The sequence below is a fragment of the Triplophysa dalaica genome, chromosome 19 (genome assembly GCF_015846415.1).
Source record: "Triplophysa dalaica isolate WHDGS20190420 chromosome 19, ASM1584641v1, whole genome shotgun sequence".
Taxonomy (NCBI): Eukaryota; Metazoa; Chordata; class Actinopteri; order Cypriniformes; family Nemacheilidae; genus Triplophysa; species Triplophysa dalaica.
The window spans coordinates 9,202,803-9,228,493 of NC_079560.1; the positions used below are offsets into that span (position 1 = coordinate 9,202,803).

Below are 25,691 nucleotides of genomic sequence, written 5' to 3' on the forward strand. Positions count from 1 at the left end.
ATTTGGTTGATATTTAAGTCAAATACATAAAAGTCAAACAAGCTAATACTTTGAGCACAAAACTGGGGTCTAATACAGCGTTTTGTGGTCTTTGCAAGAAACTGAACGCTATTATCATAGATATGGCTATTATAGCATCTTCGTGTGAATTCCGATTGCATTCATGTGCGTGGAACACTTGGAAGTCCAGATCGTTTAAAGTGCTGGAGGGAGATGAACAGCTGTTTTTGTAAATATAGTTGTTTAAATTATACATATTGAATGCAGTAAGAAAAACAACATAGTTTTTCCCTTATCTGAAACCTTCCTGCAGCTTTACAATTTACAAGGGCAGGAAACATGTTTTGGAACGCAACCTATCGCATGCACAAACCGATTGTCTGTGGCTGTGGACTACCGATTATAAAATTGTAAATAACATTCGTTTCTTGTAAAGATCAATCAAATCACTTTATAAGATGTCAATTGTTATGAGCAGCGGGGATTACTTTTGTACTGAATGTAGCAACCCGTCAGACTTTCAAAGATGTGCATTTCTTACAGCGCAGTAGGGCTTAAAGTCTTAAAGTCTCTCTACTTATTTGAAATGTTAAGGCGGGCCAGTTAAAGATGATTGGCGGGCTGCATTTGGCCCGTCGGCCGACAGTTGACTAGCCCTGATTTAGGCTATGTTCACATTTGACTTCTTTTTCACAAGAAAAAGTTGACAATGGCGTCAGGTCTCTTAAACTTGATGTCATTGGTTTGCTGTGAAAAGAGTGCTTGACGTAGAGCGGGTTTTTTCATACTTCAAAAGATGCGTTAAGCTTCAGAAAAAAACGCCGGCACTGGCTTTTAAAAAAACGCTCAAGACTTTTTTGAAACACGGTTTAGTCATTAGGATTATAATGTAAAACAGACACTAGAATCTTAAAAAAAGAAGTCAAATGTGAACATAGCCTTACTTGCCCTGTTGTCATTTCAAAACCTGTGTGAGCTTCTTTCTTCTGCAGAATGTTGGTAACTGAACAACAGGGCTACCAATTCCCTTCTATCGTATGGACATAAAACAAAAAAGTCAATAGGAACCAACATTTTTAAAATTGTTTTTTTGGGGTGAATTCTCCCTTTGATAAAAAAAGTTTTAAAAGTTCAACGTTACAATTGATATTTGGTGACTTTTAAGAGATGCTGAATGTGCCAGCTCAAATTTGGGTAAAAAAATGTGAATGAAGATGATTACAAAATGTAGTTTTAAACAAGTATTTGTATTTTCTCTATATTTCTGTATAACAGGTGGTCTAATAAATTAAAGCACAGAATTAAGCAATGTATATTATAAATATGCGACTGTTTGGCTGATAGTAATGAAACCAATCACAGTTTGTTTTCTTTTAATGTGTCATTTGCACACACAGCACACAAAAATCAAAACAAATTCATATTACTGAACGGAAAACTAAAATGCTGGAAATGAGCGTCACATTTCGGCCAATCAGATCAGTGCCTGTCATTTTCTGTACAACATCAACAACACGCAACATCAGATGGTCTCCTACCACACTCAAAATTACACACTATCAGAGCCATACCAGTTCCTATCATGTGTTGTAGGTGCGGTTAGCAACTCCCTCTAAATTGACAGCAGACGCATACATTGTAGTGTCTTGACATCTGCGCTTCCTCTATTGATTTAATTACTCTATCACTGACAGCTTGTCAAGGGGTTAGAGGGGTTAAAGGCTTGTGCTTGGCACTTGCGTCTACCTTTTTGGCAGGTTGACCAACCTGCTCTCAAAACACAATTGTGATCAGGTACTCTCTCACTGACCTTTAAAGCAGAACTGTTGTCCTACACATGCATACAAAAAGCTGTGGGGATCAAACTGACCTGTAAAAAGCAGCAAGATGTTCCGTCCGTTGTTGAATATAAAAATGAACCTTTAGGGTCACACAAGAACGCTTAATTAGCTTTTCCAGGTATTTTGTTAAGACGGATACGCATGCATCTTAATGGTTCTAAATGTACTGTAGACAGATAAGACGCGTTTGAACGGGGATGGGATGAATTGTACTGACCTCAGATCAGCATGGAATTCGTTAAGAGACTATCATTGGACTTCATGGCAGTGGACTTGACAATTGGCTAAGAACTCTGAAATGCCTCTCTTGGCTGTGTGATTCATACAGTAGATATGTCAAGGACAGTTAGGTAGACTCAGGAGGGAACCGCTAAAATGATAAATGAAAGGGCAGTTCGTCCAAAGAAGCATTCTGATCCACGTGTAACATTTTGTCGTTCGACCCAGAAGGCAGCATGCGATCTTCAGTGTGTAACACGTAACTAGCAGGGTTAAGAAAAAAAAACGGTTCAGTAAAAAAATATAAAACAAAATCTGATTTTGTATGACTACTAATGGTTCTGGAAATCGCATTAATCTCCTAATGTGCTACGGAAAACGGTTCAACAAAATTTGAATAAAATATCGCTTCAATCCATCTGAAACCTCTCCGAATTTTTTTGCCCATAAATCCTTATTTTTAGTCACACCTTGGGGCCTAATTTAACAATCTAAGCAATTGGTCTAAACCGCATGGCATATGTGCCCTCAGGTCACGTCCGAATCCACTTTTGCTAGTATAATGACGGGAAAACAGTCGGCATGCACGGGTGCATGGTCTAAACGGGTTGTCCTGATTCTCTTAATGAAGTAATGGGTGTTTTTGGGGCGTAAAGTGCCGCAGTCAGAGTCTCATTTCTCATTCCCTTAAAGAGCCAGTTGCGCTCGCGTCATTGTGGATTCGCTATTTACCTGGCGGAATTGGCAAGAGCAACGACAGGACGCTTCTCCGGACAAAAATGCATCTGCTATTGCACACGGTTAAAGTGCATGAGCAGACCATCTACAGGACAAGCCGGATTTTTTATCTTCATGCACATAATAATATTCTTTCACATTGTAGTCCATTTATTGTTAATATTTGGCATGTGTGTGTGCTGCTGCGCTTCCCTCTGTATAATAAGTAAAGTGAAAGCGCATTGTGGATCCGCCCAGAGGCGCATTTTCTACTAATGCGCTCTTTAAATAGCACAAAAATATTGTGTTTTTTACTTTAGACCAGGTAAAAATGGCAACGCACCAACAATGCGCCTAAACACACCTCTTTTTAGACCAACACGCCCATGGGCACACAAATGAGCGCAAATGTAATTGCAATTTAAACAATGCGGAGCAAGACAGGATAATGAGAACTGCATCGGGCTGAAACTAGCAAAAACACTTTCCCGTGCCTTGCGCCGGGTGTACGATAGGGTCCTTTATACATATTAAAACGTGCTATTCAACTTTGAAAAGACAGTATTTAATCTTTTTAAAATGTACAGTTTTTTCCATTTCCTGAAAAACGAATTTGGACATACATGGTATTGAAATGACAGTGACTATATGCATTGAATAAGTCTAACATGTAAATTGGTTTTAAAAACACGTAAAAAGTCATGCTGATCTTTGAAGTAAGTTATTAAAAAGAGTTTTTATAAATTTAAAATATACAATATATGCTGCTTCTGTGCATGCAGTCACCGTTTTAGAGTTATAAAAAAAGGAATGTGCATAGAAGATGCCTCAAAGGCTGCATTAAAATATGGCTTTAGAAGAGATTGCAAAAACAGAACAAACGCTAGATGCAAAATACATGAAAACATGAATGCGTAATAACATTTTTGTTCCAGGTACTGCACAGCCTAATACAATGTGTCTCTGAATTGTTCAAATCAACTTAAATTCTTAAATGGAAGCGTTAAAATCCTTGTGTTTCCCATCCTTTAATGGCTTTTCTTCCAAGTATACATAAATGATCAAAACCCTATCTCTGACATCAGAGTGTTCTGCCTCTGTGAGGTCTCATACAATAAGCATTTCTCTCTCTTTCACCCCACCAGGCAGAACAGAGAACAGACAGAGAAAGAGCCTCTTTCATAATGCAGCTGCTTAGAGAGCTCCAGCCTGGCTTAGATATTGCTCACTGGGTAGTCACGGTTCCCTGCGTTCTCTGAGGTTTCTGTGCATTGCTGATTTGTTCAGACATTGAAAATTTGTGGTTGGGAATAGAGGACACGTATGAGGTAGGATTTGGGGGACCTGTACACGTGCTCCTGACTCATCGAATCCACAACGATACGCCAGCTTTTCCACTTAATGGCTTGGTCTGATTACAGATACCACATATTGACATGGTTTTGCTTTTCAAAGGGATTTGCATGATGGTGTTGTGTCATAAACAGATTGAGTTGAGATTATGTTGATGGTTTAATAGCGGTTGTTTTGCATGTGTATCATGTGACCTATACGGATTAAATAGATGAAGGATTAAATGTCGTGCTCTTCATTTAATGACAGCAATGATGAGACCTCATTGACTTCATGTGCGCCTCATCACACACTGCTAAGCCTTATTCACTTGTGTTGCCCACTAACTGCTGCTGTAAAATGGAATGTAATACTGTATAGGTCTAGATTGACTTTTTACCCCACCTGCCAAAGGCATGTGGATTGAAAAAAAGGTCTGTCCATATATACCAAATATATTTCTAACTGGCCAAGAGAAAATATTGCACCTTGACAATGGGGTAATAATTATTTATCTATTATTTTTAATTAATCTATTTGAATAATTGTTTATCATTTTCTGGGAAACAGAGTAGGTGTCACTCAAAGAACGTATTTTTGCTGTCCTTCCGAAACCTCGGATGTCCGAATTCGCTGTTTTTCAGGGAATGGAAAAAACACAATACTTTTTAAAAACTTGTAAAACCCAGTGACAAACAAAAAGGGTAACTTATAATAATGATTCACGACAAAAGCTATAAATACACAAAATATGGAGATACAGGGTTACAATAAAAGACAGCTTCCGCCTTACTACCTCATCTGAGAAATTTTACTTTTTACAAAACATCACTGTAAAAAAAATTCAGTCATCTGCATTTACTTATCAAATCTATTATTATTATTTTACTCAAGTTTTGTATAAAGCCCTTGTTAAGAGATACATTTCACCACAACTTAGCCAACTGAAACTTTACCAGTTACTAGAAAATTTTGAATTAGGCTTCGATTTAAATATATATTAAATATAATATATTAATATATTTATACTTGTAAATCTAAAAATAGGCAGTCAGTTCTTCTAATTCAATTAATAAAAAGGAAATCTGCACAGCAAGCAAATTAAAAGTGCAAGATCCACTGAGAAATGTTTGACCAAATTTTGGTATATAAAGTTACTTTATAAAGAAAAACACCTTTTTACAATCGAATTAAAGGGATAGTTCACCGAAAAATAAAAACTCTGTCATCATTTAATCCCTTCAAGTGATTGCAAATCTGTATAAATGTCTTTCTTCTGATGGACAGAGAACAGAATAAACAGTTCTTGGACCCCATTGACTACCATAGTAGGAAAAAAACTTGAGACACAAAACAAGATATTAGGAAAGCAAACCGTTCTGAGGCACTTTTGACTACCATTGTAATTTTTCTTACCAAGGTAGTCAATGGGGTCCAATAACTGTTTGGTTACAAGCATTCGTCCAAATATCTTTCATTGTGTTCAGCTAAACAAAGACATTTATACAGATTTGCACCAACTACAGAGTAAGTAATTCATGACAGAATTTCCATTTTTGAGTGAACTATCCCATAAAAACCATATGATTCTTCAGCCACTAGATGTCTTGAGTGTATTGACATTTATAACACCTTTGAACAAATCAAATGTAGGATGCCAAAAGCCAGGACGTTGCAGTAAAAACATGAGTATCTACTATAGAGGTGATGTGATGAGGTGACAGACTACAGGAAATCAACATCATCAGTGCTAATGAACTGCTACGGGTTGGGTTCTCATCTCCCACTACTATCATTAACAAAATAATGAAATCTAGCACTGCTAATGCCAAGATTACACACTTGAGAAAACAATAAAAAATCAACCTTACAAAAACGTTGAAACTTGTATCCAATATGCTACAAGCAAAAAACCTATGAAGGAAATCAAACCGAGTGTTTAACAACCCAGAACGGTTTAAAAATCGACCATGTGATCGTTCCTTTCAAACGTCTCAACGTATAGAGCTCGCTGTGGCATCCGTCAGGCATTCTGATAGGACAGTCTTTTGAGCAGAGGACCAACAATAAAACAGTCATAAACCAAGAAAGGCCTCAGCAGACGGCTGGAATGATTTTTTTGGCAGCTTTAAATATTGACAGGACAGGATGCAATCTGGTGGGCTGTTGTCATGCAAATGCCATCTTTTCATTGAGACAGATGAACACCTGAACAAAAAGGGCGGATTTTTTCAGCAGGCTACCTGAAAACTGTCCACCGGGAGGAGGGATACATTGGTACTGCTGGCATAAAATAAAGGAATACCGACTGGATAGTCCAACACAAGCATTACGTATTAAGTGAACCCCAAAATTTATTATTTTAGAAATAAAAACCCTTTTTTTACATGAATATAATGCAAAACGTTGTTAAAAAGCATTTTTAAACATGCTTACTTTAACTAAATCAACTCTAGGCTCACGGACCCCCAATACATCCTGTTAATGTGTTACACAGGAGAGCCCAGCAACAGATCTATCTCAGGTTATTGAGAGCAGAGTTATTGATGGTCTGCTGCAAGTCGTGTTTAAAGAGCCGGACGTCACATACTCAAGAGCGAGAGATCATCAATCTAACCAGCTTATTGACAAGAGACTCAGCAATAACTCGCTCGCTGTCATAACTGACCTGATGGGTCACGCTGCATGTGCTTCTGTAGTTAAGAGGACAGAACTAAATGAACCGCAGACCTTTACAACCAGTACCCTCTGAACCCCGACCCCTCAGCACCTGCTCGTTTTCGGTGAAGATGCGGCGCCCGAAGCTCCAGACGATATTGGGTGTGGGGTCGCCTGTGGCCTCGCAGGTGAGCGTGATACGCTCCTCTAGCTCTGAGGCCGTTAGGTTTTCCAGGAACGTGATCTTCGGTTGCACTGAGGACACACACACAGAAATAAAATCAAAAGACTGCATATGCACGTTCAGGAGGCAAACAAATATTGATCGTCTTTGTCCAATTACTGAGGCTTTACAAAAGCAATGATACCACATGCTTCTCTTGAGCTGATGAGCTATAAATTGCTGCTTTAAACAGATGAGAGAGCATCTCATGGTGCACTCAATATTCAACCATCATCTTCTTATATTTCATCATTTAAAACATATTTAATAGATGGTTTCAGTGGCAACATCATAAACAAACGTTGAGATTTTTTTTTATTACATGGTTGATTGTGCACTGTGCTGCTGATGTCAAGATAAATGCATGTGTATTTCACAATAGTTTCAATTCAATTCAACTTATTTCTATAGTGCTTTTCACAATTGTGCATTTTCAAAAGATAGAGGAGCGCTAAAGAGAGAATCTATAGACCACTTCATTGCCTATGATTTACGAAGTGGTCTATAAAAAAGAGAGTACATGGCATTATTGCAAATTTTTCCCTTAATGTGATGCACTTGGACACATCGTCACTTATTTAATTCATAATATCAAGTACAAATTGTAACAATTATTGTCTGTAAGATAATAATCACTCTCCATGTATGACAGAATTGATCAAATACTTCAAATTTGAAGCTTTTCAAGAGATGTACAGTACAGGCAACAGAAGTACCTTTCATTTCACCCAAATGCTTGTACTTACATTGGTTCTTTATGAAATGAATAGGCATCAAAACCGGTGTATGGAATATCATTTAAGTTTATGAAGCATAGTAGAGTTATTTGTCAAATTACATAACTGATCATTTTCATTATTCATATTTTTACACATTTAGCTCAAAAAAGGAGATCAATGCACTTACAGAGATGGTTCCCATATTGTTTTATTCACATACAGCAACAAAAAAAAAAATGTATCATGAGCCCCATGCACACTACAGTGTAGTCGAAGACGTAGTGTGCACTTTAAAGCAAGCAGTGCATGCAGACTATACATTTATGTAATTAAATAGCAGACTTTTCCAGGTAATCCCTTAATGAGTGTGTTTACATGTATTATATGATTTATGCCAATTATGCTCAATAATCTGATAACAAGTAAATTAATGTAAATGCGTAAAATGTTTTTCTTTTATCGGGGAAAGCTCATAAATGGCGTAAGCAAAACCCGCTCGCAGAGGTAGTTTTTTGCCCATTACTCCGATTTCTTTGCTGTATGTAAACACCTTTACTGGTTTTCTCTCAAAGTGCATTCGAAATCACCTACTTCCATACTACAGTATATCGTGAGCGAAGATGAGTATGAGTCGTGAGTAGTAATTCTGAAACCTCAGTATGCACAAAATGGTAGGCAAGAAATACCCGGATGGTCTACTGCTTCCGCTGAGGTTTATGATTGGGCATCAGATGAACCCTTCTCTATCCCATGATGCAACGGGAGCTGAGCAACGGTCAAATTAAAAAAATGTAATCAAATAAAAAAAGAAGAAAACTTCACAGCGGGTGACCGTTTTTTTACATGTAAGCACAGATGAATAAAGTTCTTGTGAATAAATTATGTTTGTACCGACGCCTAGGTACAAGTTGACGTTAATACATCATAGGTCATAGAGCATACGGGTCACATGACAATAAAACATAGCGGATGTAGTACGTCCGAAATCTATTCATACTACCCACACACATACTATATAGAACACGTACTGTTTTAACGGTCGATAGGTAGGTACTTCATTTATACGTACTGTCATAGTATGCGATTTCGAAACGCAGCATTAATTTTGTTTATGTGTGCATTTCTGACAGTAACAGTAAAATAACGCATAATATTCCGCTCTCGAATCATGCAGTTGATGTAGAAACGTCAAAATGAAAAACTTTTGTTGCATATGCTGGTTCTGCGGACATAAGAGATATAAAAATACAGTTTGCCTTCTGCATTATTAATTACTAAACAGACTATTGAACGTGACGTCACGGCACCCGAGAAATCGGACAAGTCTCAAACTTCCGTGTAAACGCGGTTTTCTGCGTAGCGGGTTTATTACTATGCATGTAAACACTTGAAAACAGGTTTCTGTTATTCGCAGATTTTTTATAGATATCAGTTGATTTTGTGCATTTAAATGCACTCAATGTCGACTTTATTTAGATAAATTGTGCAGCCTTAACAGGAAAAACATTGTTATTGTAATTAGCATGTTAAACCCTGTTATTGGTCCAGTGCCACTGGTCATTATGCTAATAGCAAAATGAACAACTCCCAGGGGGGGGAATTGCACAATGATCAAGTCTTACCAAACACACTGAGGCTGACTTCCTTGCTCCTCTCCCCTGCCTTGTTCCTAGCGATGCATTGGTAATCTCCTTCATCAACCTTCTTGACGTCCTTGATGGTCAACTCAGATCCATCTTCATTCAGACTGTACTTCTCATTTGATTCCAGCACGATATTACCACTGCAGGAGACAGCGTGTGAGGGAAAGAGAAGATGTGTTTACTGTTTGGCCTTGGAGGTGTCACTCGCTCGGCAAAGCCATGAATACATGATGCCCCGTCGCCATCTACACCGGTAGACACATAACACGTGCCTGCCCATGAAGTGGATTCTTCATTCTGCACTGCACACTTTCTATTATTGAGCTGGTGGTCTGACAGAAAGTAAAGGCAGATTAAACAGGCAGATTTGCTTTGTTACCTTTGTTTTTTCTTCACACTTTTCTGTCCCTGAGCCAATAAATCAATAAGAAATATCTATATATAATACAAAATATAAGGAACCAATAGAGGAAATTATTTAAAAAAATATATATATTTAAAAAATAGCTATAGTGCAGTGTTACATTAGGAAAAAATCCCATATGTCGTCTTTGTAATATCTCTTATGTTTCTCTTGGAAAGAAATTATATTTAATAAAGACCACATGGAGGCTGGGAAAACGTGATCTTTTTATTTAAATAAAACATATCTGAGAACTCAATAAAGTCTCCGGAGCTCTGAAAAAGGAACCTCAAACCAATTTTCTCGTGACACTAAATCAGTTTCTCGAGACGCCGTATCACCCTGATCTTTTCGCTTGTAACTGCAGCAACTGAGCGACAGTTTAAAATGGCCCCCGAATGACAGCGCTGTCAGTAAAAGAGGGAAACAAATGAGTCTGCAGCACACATTTCGGTCGCTCCCTGTCCTGAGGCGAAGCTCAGACTCAACTCAATCTCCGTCTCGCCCCCTGAATTCTCACACCGCTCGTGGATTGGTTAAAGATGCCGTTGGAGTTCACATATACAGCCATGCTGAAAGCTGCCAGTTAGCGTGGCTGCTACGGCTAACAGAGGCTGAAGGGCTGAAACCATGTCTCTGCCATTCATAGCGCTTTCAATTTACAAGCATTAATAATGTTCATCCCTTTTCTCCCTGGACTGAGGAAAAAGCTAAGCTTTCCCTACAGAGATTTGGCTGAACGTTTTCGGTGCTGTTTGGCAAAGGCAGATAAGGGGACACAGCCAAACACGTACCGTGCCCACGTGACGTTGGGTTCCGGGTAACCATCTGCATGGCAGGCCAACGTCACAGCTTGTCCGATGTCTGCGGTGGCATTCAGCTCGGTGTACCGGGTCCTGATACTTGGCAGAACTGGGAGAGAGAGAGAAAGAGGAGATTAATAAGTATTTTAAAGTCACTTTGATCATCCTTTTATTAACCCATAAACTGTATTTTCTTAAAGAGACATTATTTTTTTCTCCAGAACTGAGAAATGTAAAATCTTTATGCAGGTCTTATTCATACAGCAGGACCTCATTTTTTTTATTGTTCCACATAAAGTTATTGGATGACCTGGAATATAGCACAGATTATTATTTTTGTGCTTTACGAAGCTTGACAGACATAATTACTATGAACTCAAGATATTTTTCCAGAGAAAACATTAGCATACAGAATTTATAACGCCATGACATTTTTTTAAAATATGCAGTTAAATTTTTGCTGAAATGCTTCTTTTAAATCGCTGAAAAACAGAATCATTATAATCTCTAATGCAACCCCGTGGCTATTTACTTCCCTTTAAAAATGCATTGCTCGAATCTGTATAGATTGTCAGCTTCTGTGTGTATTTATGTGCAGTGATGGAGCTGGTGGCTCTAAGATTGAATCCTCACCGTTGACAATGACTGTGATGACCCTGAGGTCGATTTCACCCCGGGCCATGATGCGACCCTCGCAGGTGTAGTTACCCTCATCTGTTTTCTTGATGCCACGGATCTGGAGGTGGTTGTTGCTCAAGACCTTGAAACGGACTGTGGGTAAGAGAGCGAGAGTGAGAGAATAGAAAATGAGGCAGTAATTACTCTGGAGTAAGATAAGGAGACCATGTTAACGAGTCTCTCATTACATGCTGGGCAGCAAAATGACTCGGTTGCACAATTGATACCACGTCTTCTTCCAGCAAAAAAAATGGTATGACTCTTTCTGCTGTTGTGGTGAGGAAGGCGGGACGAGAGCAATTGGGCAGGGCCGGTGGTGTGAGTGATAGTTGGAATCAGCTGTGCGCACACCGGTCCATCATATCTCACGGAGGAACGACTGCTGACGAGAGAGGACCGGGCCTGGACATATGTTTACATTTGTATTTATGTTCTTGTGGCCGGCAGTCGACCGTGAGGTGGCTGCCGGCATTTTAGTTCCGTGTTATTGTTTGTTTATTTTGATTAATTATTTTTAATTATTTTGATTGTTTATTTTGATCGCCGGTTCCCGCCTCCTTCCTTCCCTACTTTGAACTTTGTTACAGCTGTGTTAATCTGTTTTAAGGCTAAAAGTTAAGGTGTAACTTAAAGCTTCCCAGACCAGACAACGACTGTGTGCAAAATTGAATACTTGCTTAGTACTTACTGAACACTGAATAGCATGCACTTTTTTTTTTAAGTATCTATTGACAGAAATCCAATATGATATACATAACTATGTCTTCAGAGGTGTGTAAAGACCTTAGAATGAGCTATTTCTATTGACAAACACTGCGGGACCCCTCACATGGAATTCGCCATGTTGTTTCTAAAGTAACCCGTAACGCACAAACTGCTCTACATATTGCGTTTCGTAAATACCTTTTCTCCTTGTGCAAAGAAGCGAAAAGGTGACAACATCTTAGTTCTGTGTCAGCAACCGTAGTGCTTCGAAACCGAAGGGAAACGTGGAGTGAGCAATTGTTTGCAATTCGCTACCTCACTGCTAGATGCGCAAAATTTTATACACTGGACCTTTAAGCTCAAGTTGTGCTAAAAAAACTATTTTTTTAAAAGTCATTCTGGTTACATTTCAAAGATTTGTGTTATTCTACATTTCCTTACGAGAATTAACCATCATTTTTAAACAGTTAAAAAAACAAGGATAAACATGGATTATTTGTGTAAAAATGTATAGTGTGTTAGCCTGTTGTTCCTAACAGAAATAAGATGCTTTGTGCTGCTAAAAGAACCATCGGTCATACAAAAGAGCACCACAAAAGAGTTTAACAAGAGAAAAGACGGAAAACGTGTTTTTTGATTACGCAGTTTTGGCTTTCTTCTATAGTTAGTGGTTTTGCAGTGAAGTACACATCCAGCAGCAGGCCGAGAGTTCATGTGAGAGCTGCGGTCTCTCCAACAGTCTGAGGGAGGAGTCCTGCCAGATTAAAATAGTTTCAACTGAATCAGGCTCGAACTAGTAAATAAAACAGCACAGATGAAAACTTTTAGGCTTTTGCAACTTCCCACCACTTCCGCCGTGCACGGAGCTGAAGCGCATGTGCCGCAGGGCTCTGCTGAGCAGACACAATGAATTCCACGAGTGGACCATTTTGACGGGAAATAAAAAGCAAGGATATAGAAGACTTAAAACGAGAGAGAGAATATGAGAAATGTATATGGCCAACGGCTAATAAGAAGATGAAAAGGGGTAAAAAAGCATCTAAACAAAACTTTAACTCAACACAAGCACTAAATTACAATTCAGCATAAAAAACTTCAATGGTATTTGGAATTGTAGAAATTCAGAGTGAATACACTCTATATACATGTTTTATTTCTTACCATCAGTCTCCGGCTGGATTTTCTTAAATTTATACTTCCAGATAACAGTTGGGGGTGGCGAGCTGATGACATCACAGATGATGTCAGCATCATCCCCCTCATTAAACTCTTGGGGCGACGGAACATTTTGGAAAGTGAGTTTCTCTGAAAAAGACAATTAGAAAAGTACTTTAAAGAACATTTTAGTGCACAGATCAGTAAAGTGTGCAGACCGCCTCATGGAAGATGCATACTTGTAAGCATTAAGGTCAATGCTGTGGTCAGTAATTACAAAAGACGAAAAATAGAATCAAAATGACATCATAAAACGGTCACTCAGCTTCGCCTCGTGCCACAACGCCCAAACTGTAATAAGATGAACTTTATAAAACTGTCAGTTCTGGTCCTTGATTCTGATTGGCTGAGCCGAGTTCTTACCTGTTATAAATTACCCCAATTGACCGGTTGACCGCCGAAACCAAGCTACACATATGGAATAACAGTTTTATAAAAGCAATAAGCCCCGCGAAGCAGTGGGTTACAGTGCATTTTATAACAGCTAAGGGCGTTGTGGCCTTACGCAAAGCGACTTATTGCTTTAGTAACCCACTGCCTCGTGGGGCTTATTGCTTTATCAAATATCACGTCACAAAAGCTAAACAATTTTTTCATAGCAAAGATAATTTATCTTAAAAAAAGAACACAGAAACGATCCCCTTAAAAGACAAAACAATAAGACTTACGGAAAATTTTTACAATGACGGTGCCCTGAGATTCCTTATCCCCGCTTTTGGCCACACACTTGTACATGCCAGCATGGTCGACGTTAGCATTGTAGATGGTCAGTGTAGACGAGGACTCGTCACTATTAGAGATGCTGATGTCCGGTCTGCCTGGCAGGAGCTTCTCACCATTGGGAGCAAACCAGTCTATTTCCTTCGCATCTCCAACAACTGAGAACATACAGATAGACATCACAGTGAGAGACTGTCAATTTCTCAGCTCTGGGGTGAACAGGCAAATGTATTTACAAAAAGTGTGTAGGCTTAGTGGACACAAAAGCTGTCAATTTCCCCTAGAAAACAGAAGCTTTGAAGATAATACTGGGTGATTTGATCTTGATATTTTGAGCCTTTTATTCACATACAACATACACAGCTGCGAAAAAAATTAAGAGACCATTCCAAATTTTCATTTAATCAGCATTTCTATACAGACTGTGGCCATTCCAGTCCAGTGTCTGTTGAATTTCAACAATGTCAAACCTCAGGAGTAACATAAAGTTATCCAACAGCAATGTGAAAGACTGTGATCAAAATTCATATAAATACATGAACAACTGTTGTATTGCTTCTTAGAAGTATTTGAGCTCTAAAAAAAAAAAAAAAAATGCAAATAGAAACTATATTTTTAATTAAAATTTGGGAGGAATACAGTTAGTAGTTCACAGAATGAACCTAAACCTACCTAAACGCATTCAGAAAATGTATAATGAAAATAAGTATGAAATGGACTGTATCATATAATATATGATGAGAATAGTATACTATATACATATACATTATATATACACACACATATATATATATATATATATATATGAGAGGATATTTTTATACAAATATATTAAGATGTTTACAAAAACATTTTATTTTAGATGCATAATTAGCTTTGAGAAAAATTTTACAATTACGCGAGTACATTGTATGTTTTTTTGCCCAATAATTGTGTCCAATAAATACCTTAAAGCTTTAGCGTTTTGTTCATTTTGTACCAGACACCTCATATTTTGATGGTTTATTTTAATCCGATGGGGAATTAAAAGCTAATATTGTGCAAATATGCACTTTTGGACATGCGAATACTCTCTGTGAGATATTGCTTACAAATCTCCTGAAATTCCTTTAAACAATTGTCACATTTCATTTTTTCAATTTGATGTCATAGATAAGCTAGGCACACTCATCCTCTAAATATTTCAGGTGTTCCTCATTCATAATAGAAGAGAATATGTTTTTCCTTTTCGTCTACCTGCTTTACATTGTTAAACATTACGTTTCACTCCTCTGAGCTCCAAGTCAAGGACTGAAATTCAAAAAACGATTCCCAGCTAAAGCCAGGCAGGTCAATGAAACGTCTCCAGACTGTAAATAAGTACATCAAAGGTTTATGCAGCCCTTCCTACAATCCCAACTAAGGGACTTGTTTAAATGCACCGAACGGATCAGTAATGGCAGGTTTGAAATCAAAAGCACCTCTTGAAGGTTAAATGTGAAGTGACCCCTGATTTGTTTCATCACCGGAGGGTCGAGCTCTTACCTTCGCACAAAAAGAATTTGGACTCTCCCACGCTGATTTCTCCTTGGGCTGGAGTGATTTCCACTTGCAAGGCAGCTGAGAACGAGAGAAAGAGAGAGAGTATGAAGCATTTTAACAGGAATTTTTTTGGTTAATTAATAAATTCGTTTAAATAAATACAGTTTGCTGGCATAAAGTTAAAAGCAGAACAATATGTTGCCCATCCCCGGTGACTGGTCATGCCAACCAATTAAATGGCACACCTGGGATGGATGCTGTATGTGGGTGTCCAAGGACCACAGGGCTGTGCATTTTAGACATGAAGATAACAATGTGACAACAGTATAGGGCTCTTTTCAGCCCTCTTATTGTGACATATAGAGATAAGTATTTACCACGGTAAAGAAATGGGTCCACTGTGTTGTTGTACTGTGACGTGAAGCAAACCGTAGTCATGGTAACTCTAAGCACTGTCAAAAGAACTTACTCTGGGTGATGCTCAGACTAAATATCACAATTAGGGCTTGGCACTATCAGACATAAGGTGAATTATACGCCTCTCGCAAACTTATTTTCCACCCACATTTAGCCGAAGGTTCTGAACCACACTGATATTTCATAATGGCACCTTAAGCTTCAATTTTCCAGTTTAATAGAAGGCACCTGATGGAGCTACCCTGAGATTTTTGCTATCTTGTGCTGTTGGCGAGCACAATGCCGTTAATGATAGCATATACGTTTCCCTAGATGAGGCTAATATTTTTCATCTTTCATCCGCGTCAACCGCAGTGAATGAGATGAGGGCTGATCGGTCTCAGGCAGCAAGCGGTCGTTAGTTCTACCAGCGATGGATTCTATTTTGCAAAAGATGCCGAAAGTAAACCTGTACATCTTAAATGCGAAAATTCTACCCACTGAACGTCCAATTCTGATTGGTTGATTCTGAGCGTAAAAGTATTGCAAAAGAATCGCTGCAATCGCAGCGCTGTCATTGAGAATGTCAAACAAAACCACCACAACACTTGGAAATTCATAAGCTGGCAAAAGAAGAAATGCTTAGTTCCCTGCCTCTGATCTTTACGACTGTAACAGAAGGGGAGCTGACCTTGAAACAAACCACATGAAAGATCTGCACACAGCAGCGTTCTGTGGGTGAGATCTCCTTCATACCCACTGCAATCATGGGTAATTATCAAACACTTCACGGCACTTTCCTTTAATACGCTGCAGTTTGTTGTCGTATATTTTAAAGGAGAAGAGGTATAAATGTTGAGTTCCATGAGAACTACATGTTCTGTCTATCTAAGACAATTATTGCAATCGTTAAACAAAATGAACTGGAAAATATGTGATATTGTTGCTTTCCAAATTCGCTAGAAAAATTGAAAAATATTTTAAAATGATTAAATCCAGTGTTGTTCACGTTGACAAGTTGTAATACTTTATATTGGTTAGATATATATCACAAAGGACTATTTAGAATGATTTATGGCAAAAAATAAAAATCATGAAATAAGGAGATACAAGGTTATAGGAGGACAGAAGCGATGTTATACATACTTTAATACACATTTCACAGATCACTGGCTGAACAAGTATAATCAAAACAAAAGTCCTCAAAAGTTATTATTTTACCTCAAAATGTTTTACATTCCATTCTCTTCTCTATTCAACTCTCTCGTTCTCCGTAGACCAAGTACAGATATGTGTTGACATTGTGGTACTATAGGAAGATTCAGGTTTGTTTTTCCATATGAATTTGAGATTAAAACGCTCTCAGACCTTATATAGGAATTTGATGATAAGTCTTTATGTTTTGATCTTTGACTACAATATTGTATGCAGATACAGCACAATGAGCAAGGCCACAGTTTTGCCACAGTTAAAGACGAGTGAAGGAGGTGAAGAAGAGGAAACAGGTCATGATGACCATGACATAATTGTGGTGGACGAGAGAAGAATATATAAAAAAATATACGAAGATTGGTTTACCACCATTAGAAACATATCTTGTTGCTAAAGAAATAAGGGGGCAGATGAAAGGGGAAGGGCCAAAAAATATAGAGATAACGGGAAATTAACTTATTGGTTAAAAGTAAGGAACACCTCGTGATGTTTGGGTATTACTGTTGATGCAAAGCATTGTATTGTCAGATGTGTTCAAATCATCTCACTTTGTTGACTCGAGCAATAAAGTTTTGACCTTTTGGCACCTGTAACCTTTGTCTGCAAGAGTCTTTTTGAAATGAGAAGACTGATTCACCATGACAACCTTCTCTACAAACCACCACCAAATCAAATCTTAAAAGCACATTCAGACAGCCAGCAATAAAATTGAGTCCCTGAAACATCTCCATCTACATTTAATCTAAGTAATACACCTTAATCCAATATCCTCGTATAGTGCACTCTGAAAATAAACAGCTCACGAAGAACTAACATCAGTGAACAGGCAAATTTCATTCAACTTAAGTTGTTTGTTTAATAAACACATTAACAGTTCAAAAATAGCCAAGTAGTCAAATTTCACATCTCACCAAAATAAACGCACACAGACAATGAGAAATCCGGTAAGATGTTGTTGTATGATCTACTTTGACTTGGTAATGCGCTCTTGTATATTTAATGAAGCCAAATGTTTGAACTTCTCGGTTTGAAACTATCGATACAACAAAAGTGCAGTGCTGCATCCTTGCTGGGAGCTCGCAGGAGACAAATAAATACGTAAAACACAATAGGATGGCAAATCGATAAGCCTAATTACAAAATAAATCCGAAACAGCTCAGCCTTCTAGGTGGCCGCATGCGTCGCTCCCAGCACGCTCCTCTGGCGCGCTCCATGTGCACTATACGCTTCAACTCTTAATCTTCATTCCTAATGAATAGATAACTGCAGGACACAGCCGATCAGCAGATCTTATGACAGACAGTGTCGAAAACAATAGTAAAACAAATGCAAACGCACTGCCGAATAAGGAAGCACGAGTTAGCGCGCCAACTATTCATTGCAGTGCTGATAACAACGTGTCGACAAGTTAGAAAGAATTAACAAGTACTTGCATACTGCGAGAAATAATTTATCAGGATTTACCTTAGCAACAACTTGGCCATTGGTAAACTAAAAAAAACAGCTGTATAAATTATAAGCTAAGGTACACAGCGCTGATTAAAAAAACCTGACGTACATATGAAATGTGGCAACTCGACAAGTAGCTAGTATCACACATCATATATCAACACTGAATCCTATTTCCCCCCGACTTGCATGCATATTTCTTCTCGTATCATCCGACCTATATTAGATGTCAAGTTTCCCATGAAATGTGTGTATTAACATTTGACGGCTAATGAAAACAGCTCTTCATTTTCTCGAGATCAGCGACGTGTCACCGATCCACATGTTTGCATCTGACACAAAGCAGCATCCTCTTTGCATTAAATAATCTAGATTCATGCAAATTCACAGCTGTGGTAATTCATCTCCGAAAGACGCCATCAGACCGGCATGATGGTGTATTAATCCTTATGCAACGGAGCAAGAGACACCGCTGTTGGCAAAACACGCAAAGCAAAGAGCATCTATTAATCAGCGAGGCATCACAGAGACTTTGAGGAGATCAGCCGTCTGCACACTGACGTGCGACTGACACTGGATGTCAACTCAGACAGAGCTTAAATCTTTTAGGGCCAGATTAAAAAGATTTTCCTGCAGACAAACCTGCCTGACGGCAAGTTTATTTTACTGTTCTGAGGCAGGAATAAGGTGCTTTGAAATGCCACGTCAGTCGGGGCTATGAAAGGATGATGAAAGAACGTGGGCAAACTCGGCTATGTACGATGCCATTCCATCTCAGCAGATTTGAGGGTAACTGGAAAACACACACGCGCACGCACACACATACACTGTATGCAGTTGGTGTGATCTCCACTCTGACAGCATCTAAGAAAACATGTTTTCACCTGACGGGTTTCTGATGTTTCCACATGGAAGATTCCTCGAGAATCTCCACCGTGAAGAATCTGAAGTGAACCCAACTCCACCTGTTTGTTTTAGGTTGTCATTGATTAATGAATTGGTAATCTTAATAAATTACAGGGAGAAACCTTGAAGTGGTTCATTTTAGCCCTGGTCCATCCTCTATGTTATGTTTAGTTAAATACACTCATCACTGTGACAGCTATATAATCAAAATCAACCATTCAACCATACCATATGATACTGCGCTTCAACTGGACTAAAACACATGACTTATCTGATTTGGGGTGAACACCTGCCCCAGGATTTGTGATGTACAGTAAGGCCCAGAAAGGTACTCCATGGTAACGGGAATCCAGCCCAGTCTCTGATTACAAAGCATTTTTCAATCATTGAAATTTTCAAGATTCTGTTTGAGATAGGAATACAAAATTATAATGATCTCACTTCTTGTGCTCATCTGATTCTGTGGATTTTAGTGATTAACTATATTCAGAAGCAAGTACACTCATTCCAAATGGTAATATGGTAAAGCATGCATGTTTAATTTGAGGTTGGCAGTAAATGAAACCCCATCACAGAGAAAGAACAGCTGGTTCAGCTTAATATTCCACTTCTTACCCAATCAACCAATGAAGGGAAAAAGCATCTCCGGGGTGGCATGTCAACTTTGAACTCTGAAGACGTCATGCAAAGTCCTGCAGGGCCCTGGCAGGTTACTATGGAAACAGAAAGGCCTGGGCAACCCTCTAGGTGGACATTTTCTAGCAGATGAATGCCAGCACAGGGCATTCAGGGTGAGGGAAAGTTTTGCGCGGTGTAGGTTGGCCTCATTACAACACTGATAGCACAAAATGTTCCAACTCTATTTCTTGTCTCCGTCTATTGTATGTATATGCACAATGTGCAAAATGTTATACTCTAAAAATGCTGGGTTATTTTCAAACAAGTGTTGGGTCTAAAGGGACAATCCCAACCGTTGGGTTAAATTAACCTACAGAAAATATTTATATATGACTATATATTTAAAAACAATGGGTTAAAAAACAACCCAGCATAGGTTGTTTACAACCCAATGGTTGGGTTCGTCCCTTTTTGATCCGACGGTGGCATAAAAATAACCCAGCATGTTTATGCACTAACCTTTTTAATAAAAAGACTCAACAGTAAGATGGCCTCATCATTGTGTGAGAATTTGGGGCCAGTTGTCACCACATCTTACATTCATGAATCAAATACATGTGTTTTTACGCCCCACAAACTTTTTATGGTTTTTGCACATGGTGTTGATGTTGCATGTGGTTGTCGAATTCTGCTGATTTAAATATGTCAATGACCACACCGAAGAAAAATAAATCCTTATTGTTGAGCCCCGAACAAGCTATGGGAACAGTCACACGGATTAAATAACTCCTATTAACCCAAGAGCTTTAACTATTTTCATAATTTACAGCATAACTGACTCAGGCAATCACAAAAAGTAATAACAGCTTAGGGAAAAAGGCATCGACAACTGTTTCGAGATTTTCTCAAGGTTACACTGCACCATATTGTAAGAACAGATGGATGAGTAGCTGTAAGGTTCTATTTTAGATCTCTGTGAACCGGAGAAATGGAAGACTGGAGTGACTTGAAACAAACTCCTTTTATTCAGAAATTTAGGGCAGTCATTTTTCTCGTGTGCAGAGCAAATCAGTTTTCCATGAAGATTGGTTTTGCTCCTCACCTCCGTTTACAAAGAAAAAAGAACTATGAATGACAACAACAATTTTTCTCATAGAAGATACAAACACAACCGACCGCTCTATACAGTATTTTAAACATGCAAACATTTCCTCCTATGGTAGTCAATGGCACCCAAGAAGTGTTTGGTTACAAGCATTCTTCCAAATATATTCTCTGAGTTCATCAGAACAACGACTTTTGTAAAGATTTGGAATAACTCGAGGGTGAGTAAATGATGACAGAATTTTTATTTCTGGGTGAGCTGTCCCTACTAGGGTTGCTTTGAAGTGAAACATCTACAGCAAACTATAGACATGCCTAAAATTCAGAGCTTTGCATTTGACAGACAAGTTTATCAAAACCACGATCCATTTACATTCAACGAATATATTTATCAGACTTTGCATTTCCTGGGATTCAACCCATGCTCCAGCAAGCTACAGAAAGACTCTGAAAGAGATAAATAAAGGGAAATCACTACAGAAACCCAACTGATGGGCATTAATAAAAATTAAAGAAATATGTGAGCAAGACAACTGAATTGGCTTCTGCAATTAATTACATGCGATGTTATAGTCTACTTTGAAAAGTTCACAAGTGTTGACAGGAAGGCTTATTTGTGAATATGAAGCCAAGATCAATAGACCTAATAGGCTAAATGGATAAAGGTGGATAAACACAGGAAAAGCCAGTCGGAATCCAACTTAAGCATGCGCCTTTACATCTACACACTCAAAAGAAAAGCCATGTTGACAAAACAAGTGACATAATCCACACCGGAGGTTTCTACAATAGTGACTTAGAAGGAAACATGTCTGATCCTTAGATATCAGCGCTCATCTTTTTTTTGGAAGGGATATTCCCTGTTTATCCCAAAATCACAACACCAGAGGCCAGTATAAATAAAACAGCAGAGATCTAAAAAACGAGGAGTGCCAAGCCTCTTCACAGAAGTCTGTGTAAATGCACTTTGCTCTCTGCCAGAGGTGAAGCAGACAGCAGAGCACCATCATGTACGAGAGCGAAAAGTTCACCTCAAGATCCATAAAGCGAACTTGAGATATAGCCCCTAAAGACGCTTGCCTGCTGCACAGGCTGGAAGACAGACTTTGTGACACTTTTAAAAAGGGAATCGTGATTTGGGAAACAAATTATTGATTTGTTGAATTCATTAAAGGTGGGTTAAAACATAAACAAGCAGTTATTGAGCAAGCATATAAAACACATCTATCCCTAATGCTAATAGCAGCAAATCTGACAGAACAATGTTTAGCAATTAGCAATGAACTGTTAGCCTCACACCACATAGAAGTTAAAAGTTGACATCAGCAAACATATACCATTGAAATAAATGGCCACTGCTTTATAAAACGCATCCTAATAACTATACAAAAGTATTAATATAAAGTAACAATATAAAGTATTCTTTAAACATGACACGTCTTCTGGATGATAAATTAGACCGACGCGACTAACACAAATTCAAATGACTTGAATATCCCATGCCAAAAACAAATTCATTTCATTCACGGACGCTATTACTTTTAATGGCGTTGATGACCTATAGTTTGCAGTGTCAGCTGGAAACTTGAGAGGCCACCTCCCATCATGCACTGAGCTCTGCCTGCTGGGCACTAATTGTACTTAATGCAGATGATCAGGCTGACTTAACATCAGAGAGATGGAGTTCATTCTCTGACTGGAGCGCACACATATCACTGATGCTGCTGAGGGAATATCACCGACCAGACTCTCGTTTTACTTTAAAGGCACAGTAGTATACACAAAAATGAAAAAAAAAAATAGTGGTCAACAATGGTTGTCTGGAGGGAATATAGTCGATTTAAAGTCTACACACCCCTGTTAAAATTGCTATCAAGTATTTTTTATCAAGTAAAAAAATGAAATCAAGTTGAATCTTTTAGGACCTGTTCCACCTTAATTGTAAAATTGCAACCTATATTTACATTTATATTTATGCATTTGGCAGATGCTGTTCTCCAAAGCGACTTACATTGAATTGTATTATACGTTTGTTTCTGACTATGTGCAATCCTCTGGGATCGAACCTATGACCTTGGTATGGCCAATGCCATGCTTTTACCACTGAGCCACACGAAAGCATAAACATTAAAGTGAATGACAATAAAACTCATTCAGGGGGAAATTAAAAGTTAAAAATGCACAATTACCTGATGGCACCCCTATTTTTAATGGGGGTTGTGGCAGTGTTCGAATCAACCAATCACATTCAAACCTAAAACGATACTCTGCCCCAAAATGAAGTACACATGCAAAATACCCAAAAGTTCTTTAATAATATGTTTGAACTAAGAGGGAAGATGTTACTTGTTCTACGTAAGACATCACTTTTGGCCACTTTTGTTTGTTCTTCCTTTCATCCAGCTATTATACAATACAAACATGATAAAAACATCTTATGGAGAGTATGTCTTACTGCCTGATCCAGACCTCTTACCATGAGCTCTTCAGTCAGAGGCTGTAATTGCAGTTAATTAACTTACTGTTAAAAGTCATTGAGACCAGGTGCCCTAAATGACACAAAAAGTTAAAGTGACTCTAAAAAGAAGCTGCCGCTTGCTTGCCGGCCACTCGTTGCCAGCGAATCTTGCAGGTCTCCATTAGAAGCCCTTTGCCACTTGATCTCAAATTTTATTTGAAAGGAAACCGTGCCAAAATATCAGGGTAGCCACAAAATGTCCATGTCAGACAGTGATGCCTTTGATCTCAACAAATACAACTGCAATGCACTGAACGGGCTACAAAAGAGCTCATCATTTGTATCATGCCGAGCCAGACGAGGCAGAAAACTCCTCCCTCGGAGATCAGCTCATGCAGGCCAATTCCCTGCTTCCAGTATCACTTCAAAAACACGGCACAGAGATTTAACAACACACGTCTGGTGTTGTAGTCTCAGCTTGAGAAGCTAGCCGGTAGCCGTAACACGTTCACAATAAACAACAGAATGTTCTTCTGGAGTTGAGAATTTGCCTTGTCCAAACCGGAACCCTTGTAAACTCTGTTGGGAGCGTCTCTACTGCAAATAAATACCCAGCATGCCATTTAGCTGAGCGTGTAATTTGTTTGCGCTGTGGACCGTGGTCTCTCCGTGTCCCTCAACGGCGATAGGAGAGAGTGAAGTGCCGGCTGAAGTGATAGTATGTCCGATAATCCAGACTAAGCTTGGCGGTGGAGAATTGGTGGGTGTCGGGGTGTCTGAGTCTGCAGTCTGTCAGCTGTGTCCGTCTCCAGCTAATTACCTCTCAGATCATTCACATGCCATATGGGATATCGTCCAATTGCTGCGAGTGTTGACCCTCCGTAAGCACACGCTGCTTTATAGTTTTGGGATTTCGCCATAAATATATAAAATAAAATCCTCTAGTATAAGGATGCATGAACACACAAAGAAAGGTCATGATTTTCCAACGAACATTTATAGTCACTACATTTAAAAATCTGTGCAGCAGTGAGTATTTAAAGCAGCTGTAACTTTGTCTGGTTAAATAGCCACTTTAGATAGCAAGTACCTTATAAAATCATGATTATAATGATCGATTTGACGTCATTTGATTTTGACCCACATAAAGATAACATGCATGTTTCGAACAGAGATGGTGATATAGAGGGAATAGTTCCTTCACAAAGAAATATCTCTTTAACCCTCTTCAGGGTCTCTGCTCAGGGTTAGACCACCCCTAGATATAAGCATTTGTAGCTCACATCGTCTCTTAGCCATGAGCCAGGGAAAACAGATTTGAGATTTATTCTTTATGATTGGTGCTGCGAGGGAGAATGGTGGTTGAGTTTCGTTCTCATGGCTGCCTGGGGCCATCTGTGTCTGGTACCAGTAAACCCATCACTATTTGATTTCCTCTGAGGCTCCTGAAGTATGAGAAGAGTCACGTTGCCGCTCCCCAACAACACTGATGATCCTCAGAATACAGGTCACAGGACAAAAGAAGTCAAATCGGATTACGTAAGGATAATTGTGTAGACTTTAAAGCGGAGTTGTTAGTATTTATAATTTGATTAATATGTTTCTTAATATATTACTTTAATATATTAATATAATCCATTTTTATTATGTCAGGTGTCTTAAGCAGGCTAAAATGGTAAGCCTTGTCGAGGCCGGACGAACCAGACTGCTCCCTAACTCCACTGAATTCCCCCTTGATGTGAGGAGATACCTGGAATACTGATGGACTTCTCTTTTGTGAGGCAGTACAGATCGAACTCGAACATTCCCGGACCACGTCTACTAAACCGCTGTAAAAAGACATCATGATTGAAAACACACATTCTCTACATTCAGCTTCACACATTCTGATGCAGAGAGCCTGAAATGTTTGATAATGGATAAATAGCGGACTCAATCTCATTCTTGAGGTTGAAAACAAGTCTGACGTCGGCCAAAAAACACAAATCAGGTCTAGGCTGAGCCTTCAGTCAGAGGCTTAAAGGTAACAGAGCAATAGGTAATTTAAAAAGTCTTATTACATTGTGTGTGCCAGAGTCCAGCTTTAAATGACATTGTTCTTTAACTGACAATCTGCCCGAGGCATCAACCGAGCTACAAAATGTGCACCA

At 38.7% G+C, this 25,691-nt stretch overlaps 1 protein-coding gene across 6 annotated transcripts in view; it reads right to left on the reverse strand.

Moving 5' to 3' along the window:
- The window catches only part of ncam1a (neural cell adhesion molecule 1a), a 187,147-nt gene that overhangs the window by 46,332 nt on the left and 115,124 nt on the right, over positions 1–25,691 (reverse strand). For all 6 annotated transcript variants that reach the window (XM_056732029.1, XM_056732027.1, XM_056732031.1 and 3 more), the window contains exons 2-8: positions 15,401–15,475; positions 13,825–14,034; positions 13,103–13,246; positions 11,192–11,329; positions 10,550–10,667; positions 9,332–9,492; positions 6,880–7,022 (exon numbers count right to left, since the gene is read on the reverse strand). In XM_056732029.1, coding sequence (XP_056588007.1) covers positions 6,880–7,022; positions 9,332–9,492; positions 10,550–10,667; positions 11,192–11,329; positions 13,103–13,246; positions 13,825–14,034; positions 15,401–15,475 — 989 coding nt within the window. The remainder of the gene's footprint in view (positions 1–6,879; positions 7,023–9,331; positions 9,493–10,549; positions 10,668–11,191; positions 11,330–13,102; positions 13,247–13,824; positions 14,035–15,400; positions 15,476–25,691) is intronic.